The sequence below is a fragment of the Hemicordylus capensis genome, chromosome 3 (genome assembly GCF_027244095.1).
Source record: "Hemicordylus capensis ecotype Gifberg chromosome 3, rHemCap1.1.pri, whole genome shotgun sequence".
Lineage (NCBI taxonomy): Eukaryota > Metazoa > Chordata > Lepidosauria > Squamata > Cordylidae > Hemicordylus > Hemicordylus capensis.
The window spans coordinates 354,046,151-354,072,802 of record NC_069659.1 but is presented as its reverse complement, the minus strand read 5'-3'; the positions used below and the strand labels follow the sequence as shown (position 1 = coordinate 354,072,802).

The following is a 26,652-nucleotide window of genomic DNA, read 5'->3' as shown; positions in this document are numbered from 1 at the left end:
GAGCCAACACTAAATCCCTCCAAGGCTTCTTGGAATCCTATTGGATCCAATAACCTTATCAGGAGGACCAACCTAATAGGTCCTTCGCCCCTGCGGAGGTGGGAAGTGATTGTGAGTCCAACTTTAACCAGATGGTGGTCCGTCCATGACATTGGGGAAATCACAGGATTCCCCACCCATGGAACACCACCCTCATCAGAGTGAAAGACCAAATCAAGCGTGTGACCATCGATGTGTGTCGGCCCTGAGATAACTTGATAGGCCCATCGTTGTCATGGCTGCTATGAACTCCTGAGCTGCCCCGGACAAATTGGTCCCAAACTGAACACCACAAGCCTGAGGGACTCCAACACCAAGTCCGAGACCAAGTCCATCAGCTTAGTTAGGGACTCTGTTGAGCAGCGGGGCAATCGGCACACCAAGAGAAGTCCCAGTCTATCCCTGGTCCCCAGACTTAAGTACACACATTCTATGTGGTCCGACACTCTAACAGGGATCCTGGTAAGGGAAAGGTTATTCTTATAGACCACAGCCACTCCACCTCCCTGCCCATGATCCCTCACCCACTCCTCAACAGAGTAGCCTGGAGGAAGAAGCCAGGACCACACTGGGCCTCCGCTAACCAGGTCGCCAGCCTCCGCTAACCAGGTCTCTGTAATATATACCAGGTCAGCACCTTCATCCAGAATCAAATCATGGGTGGTTTCTGATTTGTTCTGGACCAACCTGGCATTTCAGAGGAGCAAGGTGAGGTTCAAGGGTGGTCAGCACTGCTCCCCAAGGTCAAAGAGCTGGCAGGACAGCCGGAAGGGGAAACAGCTATTAGATTCCCAAATCCCCTTCCCTTGTAACGGCCCGCTGACCTGCCAACGTTCCATCTTCTGTTCCACACCACCACCAGAATGATTGCCCCGCAGTCAGTGGACACGCCCCCTGTCTCCCCATCTCCAGTTAAGCCCAGACACATTCTAAGACTATCTCACCCAGGACTAATTAAAACAGAAGCCCCACTATTAAATACTAATACCTGGGCCAGGAGACCTCGCCCTCACTGTCCCCCAAAGTGGCTCCCCCAAAGGGGTGACCCTGCCGGTGGTGGGCCCGCCATCACTGGCAGCAGCCTCTATAGCCCAGAGCAGGCAGCTCTAGGCAGATGGGATCCAGGAAACTGCCAAGTCACCCTCCTCCCCGGGCCCAAATCCTGCAAGGCCTCACATCAGTACAGCAGCCAGTCCTGGGGGGCAGATAACAAACGGGGGGGGCGGCAGCAGGAGAAGCAAACAGGCAGGCACCCAGTCGCTCACCTTGGGGTTTGCCTAGGGGCAGATGGTCTCCCTGCTCTTCTCTCTCCTGCAGGCTATAAAACTCATCAGAATTATTTGGATATCTAAGAGTAAGAGGAGTAATATATCTAAAACGTACATCACGGTAAATAGAACAAGACAGGAGCACATGGCCAGCTGACTCAACATCCCCATTTCCACAGGAACGCAATCTCCCCGGGAAAGGGACCCTCTTGAACCTACCCTCTAGTACCACAGAGGGCAACACATCCAGCCGTGCCAATGTAATATCCATAACTTGCTGCTTGAGAATCACTTTGGCCTTATCATAACCCAGACAGAGTAGGTATTCCATCGGCAAGCCATATAATGGAAGCTTTTCATTAATTAAATGAATCCAGTCAGAGGGATATTCAGCCTTAAAAATTAAGGGAGCTCACCTAGAAGGAAAATAGATTAGTTTCAGCCAAAAGTTGGAGATATGGATCCAGGCACAGGTCTCCTAACTTAACAAGCCTGGTTCCAATCACAACTTAATATGAGACACACACCAAGGGGGTGAAAAAATAGCCCTAATAAATTTAGACTGGACCCTCTCAAGTGGACGAAAATCACGATATATACAGATCTGCCATAAAGAAGCTGTGAGAGTACTTTGGATAGAAAACCCATAATGGCAGCTGGAAAATATCAAACCCCTGAGAAAAAGAAACATCTCAAAATTGCAGTAGCTGATCTCTGAGCAGTTGTTATGGTAAAATTATGTTTCTCTTTTCAGCAACTTGTTGTCCGGAAGATGACCCAGAGATATTTATGTTGCGTTGTCTGAGCTACACTAACCCCATTGATTTGCCATTTGTGCAAAATGGGTCTTCTGGCAAACGTTACGACCTTTGCCTTCTGATAACTGAAGGAAAGCAAGTTTTCATGACATTATTAGTCAGCCAGAGCTCTCAGCATTTTTCTCATCCCCACCAGAGACCGTGATGGAAGCACGGCATCATCAGCAAAGAGAAGAATGGCCAGGTGTCCACTGCCCAATTTTGACAGTCTTTGAAACTCAAGATTAAGAGTTATCCACCATATCATTGATATGGTAGAATAATGGGGCTAGTTATAACTCTGCTGAGCCCCTCTCTGCACTGATGGAGCTTGTTAGTCTCTGCTGGTTGGAAGGCACTGTCGGGATGTAAGTGGTGAAAAGGCTCAAGCATACAGAAAGCCTTGATCCCTAGTGCTAGATCTGCAGGGTCAATTGTAGAATTTGGTGGTGGTGAACATGCACTCAGCATGAAATTGGATTGGGTCTCTTCACCGATCCATAGCATATTCTGGTACTGGAAAACAGAGTGGGCTGGTCATCTGCAGTTGATGAGGAATCCATGACAGCACTGCACATTATTTGCAATATGCAAATTAGAGCACCTGGATTTTCTGAGCTTGAATATGGCACCCCCAGCATGAGCAGACTGCAAGGACCAACTTCTTTGGGGAGGCCTCCTCTTTGGGGAGGAACAAAGACTCTTGGGAAGTATACCTGCAATCCACATTGTGAGAAGTTGCTACTGAGCCTCCTCGGTGGCCTAGGTGAATCGCAGAGCAGTAGACCCACTCTGCTTCCCCCAGCACAGGACTCAGTCAGCTCCTCACCTTGGTTCTTCCTGTCAGAGGTCTCTGCCAACCTTACCCCTTTTAGCCAGGCCTACATTTCAGGGTCATATGATGTCATGAGTGCTTCTGAGCATGTTCTGAGCATGGTTCGCATACCACTAAGTACCTCCCCTTAATAAATTGTCCATTTCTAGGATTATGGTTATTTACAGTGTTAGCTGCTTTGGGAGCCTGCTTTGGCTGAAAAGCACAGTAGAAATAGAATAGCACATGCTGGTGTTATCAGGGAGTTGCACTCTCAGGTAGTCCTGCCTGTGGGCTTCCCAGAGGCATCGGGTGGGCCACTGTGTGAAACAGGATGCTGGACTCAAGGGGCCTTGGGCCTGATCCAGCAGGGCTGTTCTAATGTCTGATGAGACTCAGGTCAGACCTTGCACTCAGACATGCACTACGCTGACTTATCTTGGGTCATTCCTCCCTCACAGGGTAGTCGTGAGCACCAAATGGGTGGGAGAGAAGTAAGATACTCCACCCCAAGTCCCTTGGAGGAAGGGCACGCTAGAAATGCAGTTGTACATCCTGACTTAGCTTTCCGGAAGCATGAGTGCAGATGAGCATGCACTGATCAATCCCAAGCTCATGATTATTTCGTATTCACAATTTCTAGCCTTTCGCAGAAGTCAGGAATAGGTTGGTGTGCACACCATCTGCCTCCCTCCCCCTTTTTTCTTCTGTTTGGGGAGTGGGGGGGTCAGATTAATAAGATACTCCATGCCACGTCCCTTGGAGGAAGGACAGGCTAGAAATGCAATTATTCATCCTGACTCAGTTTTCTGGAAGCATGAGTGCAGATGAGCATGCACTGATTAATCCCAAGCTCATGATTATTTCGTATTCACAATCTCTAGCCTTTCGCAGAAGACGTCAGGAGGAGGTTAGTGGGCATTCCTTCTGCCGGCCTCCCCCTTTTTTCTCTGATGGGTGGGGGTCAGGCCAACCCCAGGCTTGCCAAAGGCTCCCTCTCTACCCACTGGCTGTCTGTCCTTCCTAATTAATAAGATACTCCACCTGGAGTCTCTTGGAGGAAGGACAGGCTAGAAATGTGATTATTCATACTGACTCAGCTTTCTGGAAATGTGGGTGCAGATGGGCATACACGGATCCACCATGAGATTATGTTTATTTGTATAGCAGCTAAACTAGAAAAGTCCATGTGCAGAGCAATTCCCAAAAGGTGCCACCACCTTCCATTTCTCTCTTTTTAAAGTCACATTAAAAAAACAACAACACTCTGTCCCTCCCTTCCTCTGACTCAGATCTTTCCCCCTACCTTCCTTCCCTATCTTTCCTCCTTCCTTCCTTTCATATTGGGGAAGGAAGAGGAAAAGCAGCATGGTACCACTTTGCCTGCCTTCCTCTGCACCTGTCTTTGCGAGGAGTGGGTGCCGGTGGGTGGGCTTCTGGGATTCCCCTGGAAAGTGGCTGATCCATTGTTGCCGGAAGCAGCCCATCTCCCCCTTCTTCATGAACGGGCTGGCCCGAGAATGTCCTGATGTATTTTTAATGTCTCCAAAATACTGAAAGAGCACTTGAGAGATTTAATCTGCAAAATGGATGTGTGTGGTTTAGAGCCATGCTAGCAGGGGATGATGGGAGTTGTAGTTCAAGAGGATGTTGGAGGGGGCTCTAAGGTGTTAGCCATGTGGTTGCTTACCCTCCTCTCTAGAAAGGCAAGGAGACAAACTTTGCATGTGATCATCCTAGTGAGGGAAATTTCGTACTTTGAAAATGATGGTCTGCCCTCCTCCTGTTTCATCCAGAGTCCACATGCCAGAGACGAACGCAGAACTATATTCAGAGACAATTAAAAGAAAGCAGATGTCATGAAACACTAAGATACATTGATCTGTTTGAACCAAATATACACATTGATCTGGAACAGATACAAACACGGATCTATGAATACTGCAGAAGTAAGCATAGCCCTGAGACTTAAGCTCTTTCCATGTGCCAAACATGTATATGGTTTCTACCCTGAATGTGTTTCTTGGTGAGTAGTAAGGTTTGCCCTAGTATTGAAACTCTTTCCACACTCCAAGCATGTATGTGGTTTCTCCCCAGTGTGGGTTTTATGATGACTAGTTAGTTGTCCACTCGTCCTGAAGATCTTTCCACACTCCAAGCATTTATGTGGTTTCTCCCCAGTGTGGGTTCTATGATGCACAGTGAGTTCTCCACTCGTTCTAAAGCTCTTTCCACACTCCAAGCACTTATGTGGTTTCTCCCCAGTGTGGGTTCTATGGTGCATAGTAAGATTTCCACTGCAGCTGAAGCTCTTTCCACACTCCAAGCATTTATATGGTTTCTCCCCAGTGTGGGTTCTATGGTGCACATTAAGTTCTCCATTTGTAGTGAATCTTTTTCCACACTCCAAGCATTTATGTGATTTCTCCCCAGTGTGGGTACTATGGTGCATAGTAAGGTGTGCACTCTGCCTAAAGCTTTTTCCACACTCCAAACATTTATGTGGTTTCTCCCCAGTGTGGGTTCTATGATGCACAGTAAGATTTCCACTGCAGCTGAAGCTCCTCCCACACTCCAAGCATTTATGTGGTTTCTCCCCACTGTGGGTTCTATGATGCAACTTAACTTCTCCATTTGTACGGAATCTCTTTCCACACTCCAAGCATTTATGTGGTTTCTCACCAGTGTGGATACTATAATGTGTAGCAAGATTTCCTTTCATGCTGAAGCTCTTTCCACATTCCCAGCATTTATATGGTTTCTCCCCAGTGTGGGTTCTATAATGCACAGTGAGTTCTCCACTCCTGATGAAGCTTTTTCCACATTCCCAGCATTTATATGGTTTCTCCCCAGTGTGGGTTTTGTAGTGCACAGTGAGCTCTCCACTCCTGCTGAAGCTCTTTCCACATTCCCAGCATTTATATGGTTTCTCCCCAGTGTGGGTTCTATGATGACTGGTTAGTTCTCCTCTTGTGCTGAAACTCTTTCCACACTCCAAGCATTTATGTGGTTTCTCCCCAGTATGGATTCTATGATGCACATTGAGATCTCCAGTGCTGCTGAAGCTCTTTCCACACTCCAAGCATTTATGTGGTTTCTCCCCAGTGTGCGTTCTATGGTGCCTAGTTAGTTTTCCTCTTGCACTGAAACTCTTTCCACAGTCCAAGCATTCAAATAATGTATCCCCTGGCTGAATTTTGCACTGAGGTTGAAAGCTTGTTTCAGAACGGAAACCTTTCCTACTTCCCTGGCAAAGGCTTCTTTCTGTCTCCTCCTGCATTATTGTTTGTATTCCCTGCTGGGAAGCAGATGATCCATTTCTGTTCCTCCGTTTTTTTTCTTGTTTTGCTCTCGGTTTTTGTCGCTGCTGTTTCCTCTTTCTCCATCTGGCACTTCCCAACAATGCTCCGCTGGGTTCCCCCTCATTCTTCCTCTTCCCACTGTCACCTGCTGGAATGAAAAGAGAAAACTGGTCATAAAAGATGCTCTCCGGAGAACCTATGAGGAGAAATGTTGGAGATGCAAACAAGAGGTTGGCAGCTTTTTCCATAGTTTTATGGCCATGTGATTCTAATCAAGGAAAGAATGGGAAATATATTGCAAATAGGCCTCCGTTTAGAGCTTCTTTTTATTATTTATGTGGGGAAATAGATACCTAGCAGGTGTACCAAGTTGGCTCTATGCATCCTGCTGCCAGAACGTGCTATGCCAAATGCCACAAGTCAAGAGCTGCTCCTAATGTTGCTGGCAGCTCAGGGACTGGCTTCTGCTGGCACCCCCCACCTGCTCCTGCATGCCCTGCCACACCCCCGGCATCAGCATCAGGTGCAGAGTGAAGCGAGGGTTGTGCCCATCTCCAGGAATGGGGGATGTGCGCCCCCTGGTCTGCACCCAGCCGCTGTTTCTTATGTCCGCTGGGTGCTTCCTCTCTCGCCTTCCCTCAGAGCCCCCAGCTGTCAAACACGGCGCCCTGCCTCATGCTCGAAGCTAGCAAGGAAGGGGAAGGGGGTGCCCTGCAGTTGTTGGGAGGGATTCACGGGGGGTCGGCAAGTCCCAGAGTCAGTCCCTGGCAGCATCCAATGCAGGGCTGGGAGAGAGTCCTGCTTGGAACTTGGGAGAAACACAGAGTGACCACCGATCCCCCATGACCCTCAGCTTTGCCGCCCAGAACTCCCTCTTGCTAAGTGGGTCTCTGATCCTCTTCCTCCTGGCCCAGGAATGCTACACAGAAAGGCCACCTATAGCCCCGTCCTCGGACCCTTCTTCTCGGCCAGGAGCAAAAGCCAGGAAACACTGCCTCTGTCCCTCACTCCATGCTGCAGAGCATCCTGCTCGACAGGCTTCCTCTCTTTTTCAGAATCAGCCTTGGACTTCTTGCCAAAGCTCTTTGGAATCTGTCCAGTGTTGCCTCAAACAGGGATTCCCAGATGTTGTTGACTACAGTTCCCAGAATTTCCAGCCAAAGGCCACTGCAGCTGGGGATGCTGGGAGTTGTAGTCCACAACATCTGAATCCCTGTTAGAGGCATTACTGAATCTGTCCTCTCACCTGCCTTCTCCCTCTCCACCTCACCTGAGCAGCCTCTGCTGCACCTCTCTGGAATGCAGGTGCCTGTTCCAGTGCAAACACAGCTGTGGCTAGTTCAGATATTGGCTTCTTTGCCTCCCACAGTGTGCAACTTTTCCCATCCATCTCTCCATTGGTTTTCTCTTCCCTTCAGACCCACCTGTTCTAGGAATTCCCTTTCCTGTAGTTTCTATTGTTTTCAGGCATTTTCAACAGTACTCACATTTGACTCTAGACCACACTATCTAGGAGCTCCATCTCCAGGACTCAATGGTTTTGCCAATATTTTCATGGTCCTAATTGAATGTACTCTTGTTTTGCTCTCTTTTCACCCGTGTAACTTATTTTGGCTTTTCAGCAGCTGCACCCCATTTATAGAACAGCCTCCACAGTGACGTTGGCCTGGCACCATCACTTTATCGTTTTGTTCTTCACCAAGGGATCTTTCACACAGGGCGTTTCATGCCTTTAGCTCACATCTCCTCCAGAATGGAGGGTGTGTGTTCACATATCGGGCAGATTTACCCCAAAGTCCCAGAGAGCTATCAGGGAGCACTTCACACACAATCTGAGTTTTTCAATGCACATTAGAGTACAGCCCGATTTATATCTGGGGTTAAGAAATATCCCCATTTTGCATTGGTTTTTTGCGACAACTCTGAGTTCGCAGTCAGCCTCACAGAAAACGTGTGGTAAAGCCTGCTGGTAAAGATCCCATCGAAATACTGGTTAGCACATTCTTGTTCCCAGCATGCTCCTGGCCCAACAGAGGCAGAGGGCCTGGGCAAATGGCGGGAGCGTGGGTGAGGCAGCACGCAGCTCGCCTCCTCACAGTGGCGTATCGGGGGGAAACGGCGCCCAGGGCAAGCTCTGGCCCTGAAATGGCACCCCCCGGGCCCCCACATACCTGTGAGGGTGCGGCGGCACCCCCCAGGCGGCCCATCGCCGTCACGCCAGCCACCAGCCACCGCCGCACTCGGCGGGCCGCGGGCGACCTGCCGCCGCCGCCCACCACACCAATTCGCCGCCGCACGCCCGCCGCCACACTCAGCGGGCGATCCGGGGGAGCGGGGGGAAGCCACTTTTCGGCGCCCCCCGTGACCTGCCTGGGTGGCACCCGGGGCACGTGCCCCCTGCCCCCCTATCGTTACGCCCCTGCCTCCTCGTCCCGCTGACCCGGCTCTCAGACCCTCCGCCTTCAACTCCCGATTTAGAGCAGCCTGGTCTTGTGAACAAGCCTTCTTTATCACATTGGCTCTCTCTGGCCCACAAGTGGCTCAGACTCAAGACCCCGGCAATATTTGCACCAAATGCTCACCCGGTGATGAAGCCAGACCGGGGTCTCTCTCGTTTTACTCTCCCCCTCCAGGGAAAAAGAGGGCGTCTTACCCAGTGAGGCCGGATTCCCACCATTCTCCTCCATCTCTTAGCTGTGAGGGTTCTCTTTGGTCTGGATCCGGCAGAGCCCACTCCTCCTCCTCCTGTGTGAAATGGATGGCCACCTCATAAGAACATAAGAACAGCCCTGCTGGATCAGGCCCAAGGCCCATCTAGTCCAGCATCCTGTTTCGCACAGTGGCCCACCAGATGCCAGTGGAAGCCACAGACAGGAGTTGAGGGCGTGCCCTCTCTCCTGCCATTACTCCCCTGCAACTGGTACTCAGAGGCACCCTGCCCTTGAGGCTGGAGGTGGCCCACGGCCCTCCGACTAGTAGCCATTGATAGATCTCTCCTCCATGAATTCATCCAAACCCTTCTTAAAGCCATCCAGGTTGTTGGCTGTCACCACATCCTGTGGCAGAGAGTTCCACAAGTGGATCACGCGTTGTGTGAAAAAGTACTTCCGTTTGTTGGTCCTAGACGACCTGGCAATCGATTTCATGGAGTGACCCCTGGTTCTAGTGTTGTGTGAGAGGGAAAAGAATCTCTCTCTCTTCACTTTCTCCACACCATGCATGATTTTATAGACCTCTATCATGTCTCCCCACAGTTGTCTTTTTTCTAAACTAAAAAGCCCCAGCAGGTGTTGTAGACATGCCTCATAGGAAAGGTGCTCTAGTCCCCTGATCATCTTGGTTGCCCTCTTCTGTACCTTCTCCAGTTCAACAATGTCCTTTTAAAGATGTGGTGACCAGAATTGTACGCAGTACTCTAAGTGTGGTCGCACAATAGTTTTGTTTAAGGGCATTATAATTTTAGCTGTTTTATTTTCAATCCCCTTTCTAATAATCCCTAGCATGGAATTGGCCTTTTTCACAGCTGCCGCACATTGAGTCGACACTTTCAACAAGCTGTCCACCACAACCCCAAGATCCCTCTCCTGGTCCGTCACCGACAGCTCGGATCCCATCAACATATACTTGAAGTTGGGGGATTTCGTCCCAATGTGCATCACTTTACACTTGCTAACACTGAACCGCCTTTGCCATTTTGTCGCCCACTCCCCCAGTTTGGAGAGATCCTTTTGGAGCTTCTCACAATCCGTTTTGGATTTCACTACCCGGAAGAGTTTGGTATCATCTGCAAATTTGGCCACCTAGCTGCTTACCCCAACATCTAGATCATTTATGAATAAATTAAAAAGCACCGGTCCCAGTACAGATCCCTGGGGGACCCCACTTCTTCCTTCCCTCCATTGCGAAAACTCCTCAAAGGGCTCCTAGCCAGGAACAATGAAGGAAACATTGGATGCCTCACAGACCACACAGAACGATCCTGTCGTGGCTCCTGCCAGAGCCAGAGGAGGAGCGGGGAGTTCACTGGGCTGAATCCTGGGCTGCAAGGGGTTCACAGGAGGCTGCCACCAGCCACTTTCCTTGAATGTGGGACAAAGCACTCTCTCCATAGGATTTCTGGGGTTGAAGTGGCAGAACCCTCCCTAGAAAGGGCTGTGCAGTCCTCGGCCTCCCAAGGCAGGTGACTAAGGCAAGCCCAGCATGAAGAGCAGCCCACTTCACCAACACGTGTTCATCCTCACATTCAGAAGGCAAAGGTGTGCCATAAGAACACTTGTCTTTTCCTAGAGCCAACTGGAAGCGTGAGGGAAACATTTTCACTAACCAGGCGGATTTAAGCAACACAGTGCAGGAAAGCAACACATCTAGCTAGACTGGTCCCTCTAGATCGCTACTCACAGTCAGGGGTCGGCTTTCCTCCCTGCCCTTTCCGGCCTCTTGGCTGTGGCCTTCCTTAGTTTCCCCAGCAGCTTCGCAGGCAGCTGTTTCCTCCACACTAAAGGAAAAGCTCTCTCCTCTTCTGCTGGGGGCTGGGAGTGTCGTTCCCACCAGGTCCTCTGGTCTGGTCCTTTGGTTTCAATCTTCCTGGGCTTCTCCCCTCATTAGGAAAGACCCACAATCCCAGCAGCTGCTGCCAGTGAGACCTAGTCATCTCCCTCCCATCCTTGCTATCTCTGCAGCTTCTTTCTCTTCTGACCACAATCCAAAGCAGTCAGACGTTCAGGGAAGGCGGTAAGGGAAGGGTGGGGGATGTTCCCTACAGGGTCCTCAGCTGTATGACTATACTGCCTTTCAACACAAGTGCTGCAAGTGGTTTAAGCAGCAAAAAAAAGCATTGGGTGGTGGTAGAATGGTGGGGCTGGGGAAGACCACCCCCCGCAAAACCAGCATCATGCATTCCCTTTATTGTGTGTGTGTGTGCACATGTGTATGAGAGACATAGAGACAGACAGACAGACACACTATCCCATTCAGACCTTTTTACACCACTGGATGCAGGAATTGTCCTCTTGGCCAAGCAGGGTCCATCCCGGTTTGCTTTTGGATGGGTGACTACACATAAGCACACGCCGCTGCTCTCAGGGGTTCCCTTGAGGGGAGGGGCCCGCAGTTCAGTGTCAGGCATCTGCTTGGCATGCAAAAGGGCAAAGCAGTTCAATCCCTGGCAGCATCTCCAGGTAGGGGTGGGGAACGATCCTGCCTGTCACTTTGGAGGGCCGCTGCCGGTCAGTGCAGACAATACTTAACGATGTTGGATTAAGGCTTTGGGGGCGCTGGAGCACTTCAGAGGGGGGAGGCCTTGCAGTCTTGTCCACATGACCAGCACAACATCGGTTATAGCCAAGATCTGCAAACCCAGGCAGTGCCCCCAGCTGAGAGTGGACTACAAAAACCATGTTGCTTGAAATGTGTTCCAGGAGTCTTCCCGGCCCTACCTGGAGATGCTGCCAGGGAGTGGACCTGGGACCTTCTGCCTTCCAAGCAGGTGCTCTTCCACTGAGCTGCGCCCCCATCCAGAGTGACTCCTTTAAGGCTGCCCAGGATGTTAGCCAAGACCTGTCAACCCAGGTGAGGGCTCCACATTCCTGGACGCTGCTACAGAATACCACTGCTAAGGGACTAATGGGGTGGGGGGTGCCCATAGTTGCCAGCTGTGTTTTTCAGTCTCTGGTTCATTTTCCAGTTCTCTCTCATTCCAGGAAGGAGCTACCAGGAGCTTAAGAACAACGTCGTAATGCCCACCCTGATACCAGTCCAAAGCCAACACCAGAGCTCCCATATTTGGCAAGCCAGAATCAGAGTCCAGATAAAAAATCACCACTCATCACACACACACACACACACACACACACACACACTGCACCCCCCCCCCCAATATTATTTGGAAGGATTAGAAATGTTCTGGGAATCAACCCTGAGGAATGCGGGGAAGAGGAAACACAAGTGGATTGTCCTTCCTGCTCCTTCTGCTACAAGAAGGACTCGCAGAGGCCAAAGTGAGTTGAAGGGTAAGAAGAGAAAAGCCCAAGAACCTTGCACAGAACAGGGGCCCATATGCATTGGGGGTTTGGGGGTGGTGGTGGGGTTCTTGGCATTTTTGTAGAAGGGGGCACTGGTGAAGGACTATGGCAGCTCCGTTGAATTGGAGCACCCCCCACAAATGATAAGGCCCCCTTGCCTAAGAGGGTCTCTCTCTATCCTCAACCAGAAGCAGGCAACATTCAAATTAAACAGGTTATATACAGCGATACTCTCGCCCACCTCCTCCCTTGCCACATGCAGGCTCTCACTACCATCCCAACAGGCAGCAGCAACAGTGACAGAGTATTACCCAGTGAAGCTCACCTTTGAGCGTGAAGTGTCTTGCATGTTTTTCAGAAACATTCAGTCCATCGGTACAACTCCTGTTGCATCTGATCCTGCTGCCTCACAAACTGTTATGGTTGGTACCCCAGGGCCAGAGTGCATTTGGGGAACTGCAGTGGGGGGTCCACAAGCCCCAGAGAATCCACACACCCTGGCGACTGATTACCGCGCGCACAAACCCGCAGGTCTGGGCCAGAGCGCATTAGCCGGGCAAAGGCCACCCAACCGGGATGGCTACACAGACTCCTAAAGGAGTCTAGTAGACCACGCAGTGACGCACAAGCCAAGCGGGGGGAGGAGGACACAGCAGGGAGGCTCCCTCGCCCCACGCCTTCCGGAGAGGCGCCCACAGCAGCTTCTGAGCAAGGGGTGCAAGTTGCCACTCACCCACTCGGAGAGGAGGGCTCCGTCCCGTCCCGTCCCATCCCATCCCGCCCCGCCCCCCTTTCCTGGAGAGCAGCAGCCCCGCAAACAGCTGCCAGCTGCTCTTGCTGCCTAGTGCTGGGCAACTGCAAGGGCGGCGGCGGCGGGGGGGGGGGCATCGGGAGGAGCTCAGAGGAGGACCAATAACAACCCGACAGGAGAACCCTTCAGGCTGCTGCGGCTGCTGAAGAAAGCAGGGCTGCCGGTAGGCGCAGGCTGGGGAGTGGCGGCGGGACGAAGGAGAGGGCTGGCCGGAGGCAGCTGCAGCGCAGAACAGAAGCAGCCGGGGCGTGCGCCCGTACCCAGGATTGGGTGGCGGGTGCAAACTCCAGGACGGCTCCCTTTCCAAAGGCATGTGCAGAGAGCCCAGCCTCCCTGCCCTACACGCGGCCAGATCTGAGAGCCCTCCTCGGCCCCGCCACCCCGGAAATCTGCAAAGTGGGGGGCTCGAGGGGGAGGGAACCCCGCAAACCGCCCCCCCCCCGTCGCACACACGCGACTGTCTCTGCGGAGGAAGAGGAGGAGGGGGAAGGCTCAGGAAGCAAGGAGGGCGGCAGCTGTCTGCAAGAGCGAGCTGCTGCTCCTGCAGAGACCCCGGGCAAGCCGGCAGGCAGGCAGCCCTAACCCAGCCGCTGGAGTCCGGGGCAGGGGCAGGGGCAGCCACAGCGAGCGAAAGAGGCGCCCCCGCCCGCCCCCTGCTGCCAGGAGGACTTCAGGCAGCCGTGAGGAGGGGCCCCCTTGTCTGGGCCCTCCTCCTCCTCGCCTTGGTGGGGCTGGCTGTGGTCCGGATTGTCAGGCACGAGGCTGACTCTTCCCAAGTCTCGAAACTGGCTGCAGAGGCCATTCAAAATGCATCCCGATTATTGGGGCGCCAGCCGCTCTGATTAGAGCACGTAATATCACCCCTGGATCGATTTTGCGGGGCAAGAGACACTGGCGGTGCTGTGGGGTGTACAGCTTTTATTCGGCCAACATCACTAGATACCCCCAGTTGAGTCCTAATCATATCTAATTGGTATCTCAACTGTTCCCAAGATGCTGGGAAATTTGGACCCACTACCCCTATTGCATTTCGCCATTGAGGAAGCAACCCATCAAAAGGAATCCTTAGTAAATCAGGAGCGTTTAACATAAGGGCTAGTTCGTCAATGGTCACAGGTATAGCATGAAGACCTCCTAAAAGACCAGTCAAATAAAGACCAGCATACACCCTTTTCCAAAATCGTTCTGGCTCTTCCCCTTCCTTTTGTAGCATTGCAAGAGCTTGGGCACGTAATTTAGACCTGGAACCTTTTCTTGACGAATTAGCCCCTGGTGGCGCGGTGGTAAAGCTGCCGCCATGTAACCAGAAGGTTACAAGTTCGATCCTGACCAGGGGCTCAAGGTTGACTCAGCCTGCTTCCAGCTATAGAGCGGTATATAAATGTAAGTGCTATTGCTATTCTAAGCCACTAGAGCCTCTAAAGGGCCATTCAGGTTGACATTGTATGTGGCTGCCTCTGCAAGCCCAGGAATGGGTAAGAATAGACGCTTCATTTCCTCATTATCTAACTGATGTTCACATTGGACCTCTAACAGGGATATGCAATATTCCAAAGGATCTTTCATGGGTCCCATTTTCCCCCTTATGTCTCTAATCTCACCTGTACTGAGGTGCCTCTGTGTTTCTGTATATGTGATACCCCCACTTCCGGGAAATCGAGTACTCAGTTCTCTAACTACTTTAACAGAGGTGCTCCCTACTGGGTTACAGCACGGATCATCTCTACATTCATCATCACAACAAGAGAAATCAAAGCCTTGGCAAGGATCATCACTAAAACAACTCAATCAGGGTGGACTCTGTGATGATCGTGGCTTTGTATATATGTCTTTTAAGGCTGTGATTCGTGCTGTAAGCGTCTGAATTTATTTTGAGCCTCTATTTGCTGTTTGCAACCAAAATCAACCATTTGTTCTTGTAATCCCGCCAGTTTGTCCCCTTTCTCAATCAAATTGTCTCATAAGTAAGTTTTCTTGTTCTATCTGTTGTACAGTTTTCACATATCCTGCATTCTTCGCCACTAAGTTCCCCAAAAGTTCCATCACATCTTTTAAAGTAGAATGCATCAAGGCTATTAAAACAGATTTCTGCTGTGACGCAGTCTCTAGGTTATGTCCTATAACCATTTCCCTGTACCCCTCATAGATACGGGAATCTACAGCCTGTTGAGCCACATCCAAGCTACAGGCGTCCAAAGTACACTGCAGGGTTTCTAATTCATCTTTTATACCCTTACAAACAGCGTCCCTCGTTTCTTTCGTCTCACGCTTCACAAGAAGCTCCTTCTCCAACGAGAAGGTCAAGTTACCAAGCATTTTATGGCCATCCGCTTTATTTCTGGGAGCAGGATAGTGCTCCTGCAAAGAAAGCGATGGTGTGTCCTCTTTCTTCTTGAAGAAACTCATAATGGGTACCCACAGTCAAGTCTGCTCCGTAAGCCCTAACACTTGCCTGGTCAGTGCAGTCACACAAGGACAGATTAGAGTGCCCGCATTTCTCCACCAAATATATAGGACCTCTATTCACTCTAAGTCCTTTAGCACTGCACGGCCCAACAACAAGGTAGCCCCAGGAAACGGACACAGACACCAGCTGGTTTTAGTCAATCAATAATTCATGTTTATTATAGTCAGTTAAACAGCAAGCTAGCTCCTAATTCACACACACACGCATATACTTACCAGTCCCACTCCAAAGATGATCAGTCTTTGAAAGGGGTGTGGAAGAAGCGTAGAGGCCTCACTTTGGGTGGTGTTGCTTCTCAGGGGTCTTCTAGTTTCTTGCCTGACTTATAAACGGAAGTTTCCACTTCGGTTGGTACATCTGCAGTCCACTTTCATCTCCGTGATCACAGGATGTACTCATCCTATCTTTCCCATTTCTTTCTCCTTTACAAATGTCTTCGGCAGTCCTCCCTGGGTTTCACAGATTCTTCAGGCCCTTGGCGTCTTTCCAGACATTGTCTGTGTTAGAGAGGGAGTGGGGCTGGGGCATAGTTGATGTTGCTCACTCATGCGTTCCTCCATACATACCGTTCGTAAGCACTACGTAAGCATCCTAATTTGTCAAGATCACATGGCTCATTGGGTTACAGAAATGAGCTTGTACAAATTGATATATTGTTTCTTATCTCTAGATTATTAAAAGCTTGCGGTTCAGCCAGTTATTTCAATATCACACAGTAATATATTGTTTCTTGTTTCTGCATCTTTATAACTTGCGAGTTAGCCAAGTACTTTATGCATCACTACTATCACAAAGCTAGCATAATTCTACATGTGTGTGGGTAATTGAAGTCACCCATTATTACTGCCCTGCCTCTCCTTGACACCTCCCTGATTATCTGAATCCTTTGCACCCTTGCACTTTAAAGGATGGCTTTTGCCAAACGGGATACTGCCCAGCTCCCATCGGCTGTTCCCCAGGTGTCATTTTTAAAGCTGCTCTGCAACCTTTTTGATTTTAAGCGCTAGCAGTCTGGTTCCATCTTGGTTCAAGTGCAGCCTGTCCCTTTTGTACAGGCCTTGCTTGCCCCAAATTGTATCCCAGTGCCTAACAAATCTAAACTCCTCCTCCCGGCCCCGTCGTCTCATCCACGCACTGAAACCCCTCAGCTCTGCCTGTCTCACTGTACCTGCAGGTGGAACAGGTAGCATTTCTGAGAATGCTACCTTGGGGGTCCTGGACTTCAACACACTACCTATCAGCCTAAATTTATTATTACTACATTTGGCTTCCAAGACCTCCCGACTACATTTCACCACATTGTTGGTGCCAACGTGCACCACGACAGCTGTCTCCTCCCCAGCATTGCCTGTGTGATGTCCACAACCTTCGCACCAGACAGGCAAGTCACCGTGCCTCAACACGCGGGTCACAAACCCACAATTCTTTGCAATTCTAATGATAGAATCACCCACTACAAGCAGGTCCCCACCCCTGAGAGGAGTATCCCCTGTGCAAGAGGATATTATTTATTTATTTTATTATATTTGTACACCGCCCCAAACTTTAGTCTCTGGGCGGTTTACAATAGTATAAAACAAGTTAAAATATATACAAAAACTTAAAACAATTTAACAATTTAAAAATCAGCAACAAATTAAAACCTTAAAATTTTAAGGAACAGAAAAAGCTTGGGTGAAGAGGTGGGTTTTCAAATGTTTCCTAAAAATTGTCAGAAATGGGGAGGATCTTATCTCAGTAGGGAGCACATTCCACAGTCTCAGAGCAGCAACCAAGAAAGCCCGTCCCCGTGTGGCCAACAGCCAAGCTGGCGGCAACTGGAGGGGGAGATGGGATCTTAGGGGTCTTGTTGCTATTGGTTGTACAGCTTTACTGAGACTTTAATAAAATACACAGAGAGGCAGCAATATTGCACACACAGGAGAACCTGACGTATGAAAATCAAACACCAGTGAAGCCAAACACCTGCCAAAGCAAAAAGGTTTTTTCTGGTTGGGAGAGCATTATGAGGGAAGGGGCCAGATGCATCTCCTGAGGCAGGGAGTTCCAAAGCCTAAGCAAAGTAACAGCAAAGTTCTTTCTCCCCCCCCCACCCTTTGATTGGAACACACGATCCACCAAGTCTGAACACTGCACTTTAAGGACATTGATCAGCTGGAAATGGTTTGAAGCAGGACAACAGGGAAGGTGATGGGTCTGCAAAACAAGTCCAAAGTAGAACAGTTGAAGGAAGAGCCAGTTCTCACCCCCCTGTTCCTGATGTCCAGACAGAGGGGAATCTCTGTGGTACAATCTTTTCTGATCAAATATGAATTGCATGAACAACATGATGATTATTTTTCTTTTAAAAGATAATGCAGACCACCTACAGAATGGCCTTGGGGGGAATTTATTTATTTATTACATTTATATACTGCTCTTCCTCTGCGGAGCTCAGAGCAGTGTACATGCTTAATTTTATCCTCACAACAACCCTGTGAGGTAGGCTAGGCTGAGAGATACCCGATTGGCCCAGAGTTGCCCAGTGAGTTTCATGGTTGAATGGGGATTCGAACTCCCGTCTTCCTGTTCCTAGTCCAACACTCTAACCACTACCCTATGCTATGCAGGCAAGATCCATGACTGAATTGGCCTTCAGTCACTATTAGGTCCATCTGTCCAAGCCAGGCTGAAGTGGGGGTCACACTCTGGAGCGCGGCGGGGGGGGGGAATTACTGAGCCTGCTGTCAAGGCACGATTGCAGGCCCCACTCAGCACTGGGGATCCAGCAGCAGCTGCAGCATCCTGCGGGGAACCCGGAGAGGAGGACTCGGGAGCTAGTGGGGAAGAACACCCCGGGCTTAGGAGAGGGCTTGGAGCATCTGCCTCCTCCAGGGGCTCAGCCGTGGACATGACCCGCATTTTGAAGGGCCTCTGCAGGCAGCCAGTTTCCAGACTCGGGAAGAGTTAACCCCGCTGAGAATCCGGCTCAGAGCCCGCCAGATCAAGGCAAGGAGGAGGAGGAGGAGGGCCCAGAGTCAAGGGGGCTCGCCCCGGGCTCTCCATGGGCAAAGGGGGCCCCTCCCCACGGCTGGCAGAAGCGCCTCTTTCCCGCCAGGCGCGCTGCCCCAGACAAGAGCGGCTGGGCGGGGCTTGCACGGAGGAGGCCGCCTCTCTCGGCCTGCCCGGCTCTCTCTCTGCAGAAGCAGCCGCCCTCCCTCCCTGGTTCCTGGGCCTGCCGCCTCCTCCTCCTCCTCCTCCGTAGAGACAGCCAGAAGGTGCGTGTGTGTGTGACGGGGAGGGGGGGCTTGTGCGGGGTTCCCTCTCCCCCCCCCTTGAGGATTTCCGGGGCCGAGGAGGGCTTTGAGATCTGGCCCACGTGTGGGGCAGGGAGGGAGGGAGGCAGGGAGGGCTCTCAGTCTCTGCAGATGCCATTGGGAAGGGACCCGTCCTGGAGTGTGCCCCCCCCCGCCACACTCCATGGGTCCCCGGGACCCCCACCCTGGGTCCGCGCGCACACGCCGGCCAGAACAGGGATCCCGAGGTGCTTCCCCCTCTAACTCCTGCTACGGCTGCAGCGCCTGCAGAAACTGAGACCTTGCTCCCCATTTGCGCGCGCGGGGGAGGGGAGTTGTGTCCGCTGTTGCTGCCGCCCTGCGCTTTCCCTCGCCCCGCCGCCTCCCAGCCTGCGCCTTCCTACCGGCAGCAGCCACGCTTTCTCCCACAAGCAGCCGCCGCCGCCGCCGCCGCCGCCTCCTGCCGGGTTGTAATTGGTCCTCCTCTGAGCTCCGCCTTGCCCCACCCCCACCCTCGCGCTTGCAGTGGCCCACTAGCCGGGAAGGGCAGCTGTTTGCGGGGCTGCTGCTCTCCAGGAAAGCGGGGCGGGACGGAACAGAACAGAAGGCAGCGAAGCCCTCCTCTCCGGGTGGGTGAGTCGCCCCACCCCTTGCTCAGAAGCCGCGCTGCGGGCGCCTCTCCGGAAGGCGTGGGGCGAGGGAGCCCTGCTGTGTCCTCCTGTGTCCTCTGTGGAGCCATGACATTAGCATTCTGTGTGGTCTGCGAGGCATCCCATGTTTCCTTCTTTGTCCCTGGCTAGGAGCCCTTTGAGGAGGTGGCCGTCCATTTCACGGAGGAGGAGGAGGAGGAGTGGGCTCTGCCAGATCCGGACCAAAGAGCCCTGCACAGCCAAGAGATGGAGGAGAACGATGGGAATCCGGCCTCACTGGGTAAGGCACCCTCTTTTTCCCTGAAGGAGAGAGAGACCGGTCTGGCTCCATCACCGGGTGAGCATGTGGTGCAAATATTGCTGCGGTCTTGAGTTTGATCCACTTGTGGGCCAGAGAGAGCCAATGCGATAAAGAAGGCTTGTCCACATGACCAGGCTGCTCTAAATCGGGAGTTGAAGGCGGAGGGCCTGAGAGCGGGGTCAGCGGGACGAGGAGGTGAGCTGCTTGCTGCCTCACCAACGCTTCTTCCTCTTGCCCAGGCCCTCCGCGGGTTTTCTGTGAAGCTAACTGCAAACTCAGTTGTCCCCAAAAACTGATGCAAAATGGAGATTTTTTAAAAACCCGGATATAAGTTGGGCTGCACTCTAATGCGCATTGAAAACCCCGGATTGTGTGAGAAGTGCTCCCTGATAGCTCTCAGGGACTTTGGGGTAAATCTGCCCGATATGGGAACACACACCCTCCATTCTGGAGGAGATGTGAGCTAAAGGCATTAAAAGCCCTGTGTGAAAGATCCCCTGGTGAAGAACATAACGATAAAGTGATGGTGCCAGGCCAACCTCACTGGGGAGGCTGTTCTATAAATGGGGTGCAACCACTGAAAAGCCAAAATAAGTTATACAGGTGAAAAGAGAGCAAAACAAGAGTACATTCAATTAGGACCATGAAAATATTGGAAAAACCATTGAGTCCTGCAGATGGAGCTCCTTGATAGTGCGGTCTAGAGACAAATGTGTGTACTGTTGAAAATGGCGGAATACAATAGAGACTGCAGGAAAGGGAATGCCTAGAACAGGTGGGTCTGAAGGGATGAGAAAACCCATGGAGAGATGGATGGAGAAAGGACCTCACTGTGGGAGGAAAGGTGGTACGACAGGCAAGATTGTATAGACAAAAGGAGGAATGGTACCACTAATTCCAGGAGGATGCCAGCATGGCTAACAGGTTCCGTCAAGGAAGCCATAAAAGGGAAGAAGATTCCTTCCAAAATTGGAAGTCTTGTCCAAATGAAGAGAACAGAAAAGAACAAAAACTCTGTCAAAAGAAATGCAAGGTGACAATAAGGGAGACAAAAAGAGAGTATGAGGAACATTTAGCTAAAAGCATCAAGGGAATAACAAAAACTTCTTTAAATACATCAGAAGCAGGAAACCTGCCAGGGAGGAGTTTGGACCATTAGACAATGAGGGAATGAAAAGGATTATTAAGGAGGTTATGGAGGTTGCAGAGAAGCTAAATGAGTTCTTTGCATCCGTCTTCACAGTAGAGAATATTGAGCATATACCTGTTCTGGAACCAGGCTTTTCGGGGATGGAGGCTAAAGAACTGAGTCAGACAGAAGTGACAAGAGATTATGTTCTAAATTGTCTGGAAAAACGGAAACCTAATAAATAGCCAGGGCCGGGTGGCATCCATCCAAGAGTCCTCAAAGAACTCAGATGTGAAATTGCGAATCTCCTTGCTAAAATATATAACTTATCACTGCAATCGGGCTCTGTACTGATTTTCAAAAAGGGATCCAGGGTGATTGGGAAATTACAGGTCGGTTAGCTTAACGTCCGTTCCAGGCAAATTGATGGAAAGTATCCTTAAGGATAACATGGTAACGCACATAAAAGAACAGGCCCTGCTGGCAGAAAACAGGCATGGCTTGTGCAAAGGGATATCTTGCCTCACAAAGCTTTTGGAGTTCTTTGAGAGTGTCAACAAGTGTGTGGATAAGGGTGATCCAGTTGACATAGTACACCTGGATTTCCAAAAGCTTTCAACAAAGTTCCTCATCAAAGACTCCTGAGGAAACTTAGCAGTCATGGGAGAAGGGGACAAATATATATGTGGATTGCTAACTGGTTGAAGGACAGGAAACAGAGGGTAGGGATAAATGGAGAGTTTTCACAATGGAGGGAAGTAAGAAGTGGGGTCCCTCAGGAATCTGTACTAGGACCAGTGCTTTTTAATTTCTTCATAAATGATCTAGAAGTTGGGGTAAGCAGCGAGGTGGCCAAATTTGCAGATGATACCAAATTCTTTTCAGTAGTGAAATCCAAAACGGATTCTGAGGAGCTCCAAAGTGGGTGAATGGGCGACAAAATCAACTGATCCGGAAAAGGAGAGGAAGCCTGTTGAGCAGGATGCTCTGCAGGATGGAGTGAGGGACAGAGGCAGTGTTTCCCAGCTTTTGCTCCTGGCCGAGAGGAAGGGTCCAAGGAGGGGGCTATAGGTGTCCTTTCTGTGTAGCATTCCTGGGCCAGGAGGAAGAGGATCAGAAACCCACTTAGCAAGAGGGAGCTCTGGGCGGCAAAGCTGAGGCTCACGGGGGATCGGTGGTCACTCTGTGAGTGTTTCTCCCAAATTCCAAGCAGGAATCTCTCCCAGCCCTGCGTTGGATGCTGCCAGGGACTGACTCTGGGACCTCCCCCACCCCGGTGACCAGTCCCAGTGACCTCAGCGCACCCCTCTTCGCCTTCCCGGAGCCAGCTGACAGAAGGAGCGCTTGCTGGCTTGGAGCACGAGGCAGGGCCCCTTGTTTGCCAGCTGGGGGCTCCGAGGGAAGGAGAGGAAGGAAGCACCCAGCGGGCATAAGAAGCAGCGGCTGGGAGCAGACCAGGGGCACACATCCCCCCTTCCTGGAGATGGGTGCAACCCTCGCTTCACTCTGCAACTGATGCTGATGCTGGGGGTGTGGCAGGGCGTGCAGGGGCAGGTGGGGGGTGCCAGCAGCAGCCAGTCCCTGCACTGCCAGCAGGCTCCCTATGCTACTGTCATTAACATTAGGAGCAGCTCTTAACTTTCGGGATTTGGCACAGCACATTCTGGCAGCAGGAAGCATAGAGCCGACTTGGTACACCTGTTGGGTATCTATTCCCCCCCCCCATGAAATAAAAGAAAAGGGGATCTAAATCCAGGCCTGTTTGCAATATCTTTCCCATTCTTTCCTTAATAAGAATCACACAGCCCTCAACTATGGAAAAAGCTTCCAACCTCTTGTTTGCATTTCCACCATTTCTTCCCCTAAGTTCTCCTGAGAGCATATTTTCTGACCAGTTTTCTCTTTTCATTCCAGCCGGTGTCAGTTGTAAGAGGAAGAATGAGGGGGAACCCAGCGGAGCATTGCTGGGAGGTGCCAGATGGAGAAAGAGGAAACAGCAGCGACAAAAACCAAGAGCAAAACGGAGGAACAGAAATGGATCATCTGCTTCCCAGCGGGGAATCCAAAGAATGATGCAGAAGGAGATAGAAAGAAGCCATTGCCCAGGAAGTAGGAAAGGTTTCCATTCTGAAACAAGCTTTCAACCTCAGTGCGAAATTCAGCCAGAGGATAAATTATTTGAATGCTTGGAGTATGGAAAGAGTTTCAGTGCAAGAGGAAAACTAACTAGGCACCACAGAATGCACACTGGGAAGAAACCACATAAATGCTTGGAGTGTGGAAAGAGCTTTAGAAGGTATGAATCTCTCACTTTGCACCATAGAATCCATACTGGAGAGAAAGCACATAAATGCTTGAAGTGTGGAAAGTGCTTCAGCTTGAAAGGAAATCTTGCTAGACATTATAGAACCCACACTGGGGAGAAACCATATAAATGCTTGGAATGTGGAAAGAGCTTCAGCATGAAAGAAAATCTTGTTACACATTATAGAACCCACACTGGGGAGAAACCACATAAATGCTTGGTGTGTGGGAAGAGATTCAGTACGAATGGATATCTCACTGTGCACCATAGAATCCATACTGGGGAGAAACCACATAAATGCTTGGAGTGTGGAAAGAGCTTTAGCACAAGTGGACATCTCACTGTGCACCACAGAACCCACTCTAGGGATAAACCATATAAATGCTTGGAGTGTGGAAAGAGCTTCAGCATGAAAGGAAATCTTGCTACCCATTATAGAACCCACACTGGAGAGAAACCACATAAATGCTTGGAGTGTGGAAAGAGTTTTAGCACGAGTGGATATCTCACTGTGCACCACAGGACCCACACTGGGGATAAACCATATAAATGCTTGAAATGTGGAAAGAGCTTCAGCATGAAAGGAAATCTTTCTACCCATTATAGAACCCACACTGGAGAGAAACCACATAAATGCTTGGACTGTGGAAAGAGCTTTAGCACAAGTGGATCTCTCACGGTTCACCATAGAATCCACACTGGGGAGAAACCACATAAATGCTTGGAGTGTGGAAAGAGCTTTAGCACAATAGGAAAACTAACTAGTCATTATAGAAGCCATACTGCGGAGAAACCACATAAATGCTTGGAGTGTGGAAAGAGCTTTAGTCTGAAAGGAAACCTTGCTAGCCATTACAGAACCCACAGTGGGGAGAAACCACATAAATGCTTGGAGTGTGGAAAGAGCTTTAGCACAAGTGGACATCTCACTGTGCACCACAGAATCCACAGTGGGGAGAAACCACATAAATGCTTGGAGTGTGGAAAGAGCTTCAGCTGCAGTGGAAATCTTACTGTTCACCATAGAACCCACACTGGGGAGAAACCACATAAATGCTTGGAGTGTGGAAAGAGCTTCAGGACGAGTGGAGAACTCACTGTACACTATAGAATCCACACTGGGGAGAAACCACATCAATGCTTGGAGTGTGGAAAGAGCTTCAGCAGGAGTGGAGAACTCATTGTGCACCATAGAACCCACACTGGGGAGAAACCACATAAATGCTTGGAGTGTGGAAAGGGTTTTCGCACGAATAGTGCTCTTACTCAGCATCATAGTACCCACACTAGGGAGAAACCACATACATGTTTGAAGTGTGGAAAGAGCTTCAGCAGGAGTGGAGAACTCACTGTGCACCATAGAACCCACACTGGGGAGAAACCACATAAATGCTTGGAGTGTGGAAAAAGCTTCAGGATGGGTGGAGAACTCACTGTGCATCGTAGAACCCACACTGGGGATAAACCACATAAATGCTTGCAGTGTGGAAAGAGCTTCATCAGGAGTGGAGAACTCACTGTGCACCATAGAACCCACACTGGGGAGAAACCACATAAATGCTTGGAGTGTGGAAAGAGCTTCAGCACGAGTGGAAAACTAACTAGGCATCGTAGAATGCACACTGGGGAGAAACCTCATAAATGCTTGGAGTGTGGAAAGAGCTTCAGCATGAAAGAAAATCTTGCTACACATTATAAAACCCACACTGGGGAGAAACCACATAAATGCTTGGAGTGTGGAATGAGATTCAGTACGAATGGAGAGCTTAAGGTGCACCATAGAACCCACACTGGGGAGAAACCATATAAATGTTTGGAGTGTGGAAAGAGCTTCAGCCAGAGTGGAAACCTAACTAGTCATCATAAAACCCACACTGGGGAGAAACCACATAAATGCTTGGAGTGTGGAAAGAGCTTCAGGACGAGTGGAGAACTCACTGTGCATCATCGAACACACACTGGGGAGAAACCATATAAATGTTTGGAGTGTGGAAAGAGCTTTAGCACAATAGGAAAACTAACTAGTCATCATAGAAACCATACCGGGGAGAAACCACATAAATGCTTGGAGTGTGGAAAGAGCTTCAGGATGAGTGGAGAACTAACTGTGCATCATCGAACACACTCTGGGGAGAAACCACATAAATGCTTGGAGTGTGGAAAGAGCTTCAGCTGCAGTGGAAATCTTACTGTTCACCATAGAACCCACACTGGGGAGAAACCACATACATGCTTGGAGTGTGGAAAGAGTTTCAGGACGAGTGGACACCTTACTAGGCATCATACAACCCACACTGGGGAGAAACCACATAAATGCTTGGAGTGTGGAAAGAGTTTCAGGACGAGTGGACACCTTACTAGGCATCATACAACCCACACTGGGGAGAAACCACATAAATGCTTGGAGTGTGGAAAAAGCTTCAACAGGAGGGCAGACCTTACTACTCACCAAGAAACTCATTCAGGGTAGAAACCATATGCATGTTTGGCATGTGGAAGAGCTTCAGTGTTGGAGCTATGCTTCCTTCAGCAGTTTTTGTAGATCTGTTTCTCTCTTTTACGAATCAATGTATATATTTGGTTCAAACAAATTGATGTATCTTGGTGTTTTATGTCATCTGCTTTCTTTTCATTTTTTCTGAATACACCTCGGTGTTCGTCTCTGGCATGTGGACTCTGGGTGAAACAGGAGGAGGGCACACCATCATTTTCAAAGCAAAAAATTTCCCTCACCAAGATGATCACATACAAAGTTTGTCTCCTAGCCTTTCTAGAGAGGAGGGTAAGCAACCAAATGCCTAACACTTTAGAGTCCTAACCCTCTAAAATGTCTCTGTACAAATGAAGAGTGAGTAAATGAGACTTTGATTTACTTTAGTAGGCTTTATACTTCTGATAAGTATACTTCTGATAAGTTTTAGATAATACTTTGAAAACTGGACATTCAAAAATGTTGGGATTTGTGAACCCTGTAATAGAGGCAAAAGATTACAAAACATTTCTTAAGTCTCTACCTCCTAAATAAAGATGCTTTTGAGAAAGAAAGACAAAAGGCCTCTGTTTCCCTGTTCCTTAAGTTCAGGTGCCTGGCTGGTTTTCAAGAAGATGCAAGACACACAAAATAAAATGACCATGTGCGTAGAATGGTTGCTCAGAAAAAGCCTTGCTTTTCTCACTACTTCTGTTAAACGTGCAGGACGGGGCCCCTTCAAATGGTTTGACTGTGGTGCAACCATTAAGTGTTTCGTCATGACCTCTGACCACCAGAGGCTTTGGGTGTGTATGAGGAGGGGTGAGGGGTTATTTTAAAAGATTTTTTTAACATTTTCATATCCGGCTCTTCTTCCAAGGAGCCCAGAGCGGTGTACTACATACTTAGGTTTCTCCTCACAACAACCCTGTGAAGTAGGTTAGGCTGAGAGAGAAGTGACTGGCCCAGAGTCACCCAGCAAGTCTCATGGCTGAATGGGGATT

General features: G+C 50.0%; 2 protein-coding genes across 4 annotated transcripts; one reads left to right on the top strand and one right to left on the bottom strand.

Moving 5' to 3' along the window:
- Positions 1-4,057: 4,057 nt before the first annotated feature.
- On the bottom strand, positions 4,058-12,991 carry LOC128351184 (zinc finger protein 502-like). 3 transcript variants are annotated; one of them, XM_053310440.1, is made up of 3 exons: positions 12,566-12,991; positions 8,874-8,965; positions 4,058-6,368 (listed from the first exon to the last, which is right to left on the bottom strand). In XM_053310440.1, the coding sequence occupies exons 2-3, from the start codon at positions 8,905-8,907 to the stop codon at positions 4,924-4,926; spliced, it is 1,479 nt and encodes a 492-aa protein (XP_053166415.1). In that variant the 5' UTR covers positions 8,908-8,965; positions 12,566-12,991; the 3' UTR covers positions 4,058-4,923. The 3 variants fall into 3 exon arrangements, with proteins under 3 accessions (XP_053166415.1, XP_053166416.1, XP_053166417.1); XM_053310441.1 differs by lacking the exon at positions 8,874-8,965; XM_053310442.1 differs by lacking the exon at positions 8,874-8,965 and having other exon boundaries at positions 4,058-6,365.
- On the top strand, positions 11,763-26,051 carry LOC128350639 (zinc finger protein 665-like). Its single transcript, XM_053309027.1, has 4 exons — positions 11,763-11,788; positions 18,427-18,775; positions 19,594-19,723; positions 22,788-26,051. The coding sequence occupies exons 1-4, from the start codon at positions 11,763-11,765 to the stop codon at positions 25,646-25,648; spliced, it is 3,366 nt and encodes a 1,121-aa protein (XP_053165002.1). The 3' UTR covers positions 25,649-26,051.
- Positions 26,052-26,652: the final 601 nt, after the last annotated feature.

Bases quoted from the DNA above. Each gene is read 5' to 3' on its own strand.
- LOC128351184 (XM_053310440.1), bottom strand. From the start codon at position 8,907: ATGGAGGAGAATGGTGGGAATCCGGCCTCACTGG. The intron at 6,369-8,873 runs GTAAGACGCCCT...TTTTCATTCCAG, and splicing joins TGGGAATCCGGCCTCACTGG to CAGGTGACAGTGGGAAGAGG.
- LOC128350639 (XM_053309027.1), top strand. From the start codon at position 11,763: ATGTTAGCCAAGACCTGTCAACCCAG. The intron at 11,789-18,426 runs GTGAGGGCTCCA...CGCATTTTGAAG, and splicing joins GCCAAGACCTGTCAACCCAG to GGCCTCTGCAGGCAGCCAGT. The intron at 18,776-19,593 runs GTGCGTGTGTGT...GTCCCTGGCTAG, and splicing joins TCCGTAGAGACAGCCAGAAG to GAGCCCTTTGAGGAGGTGGC.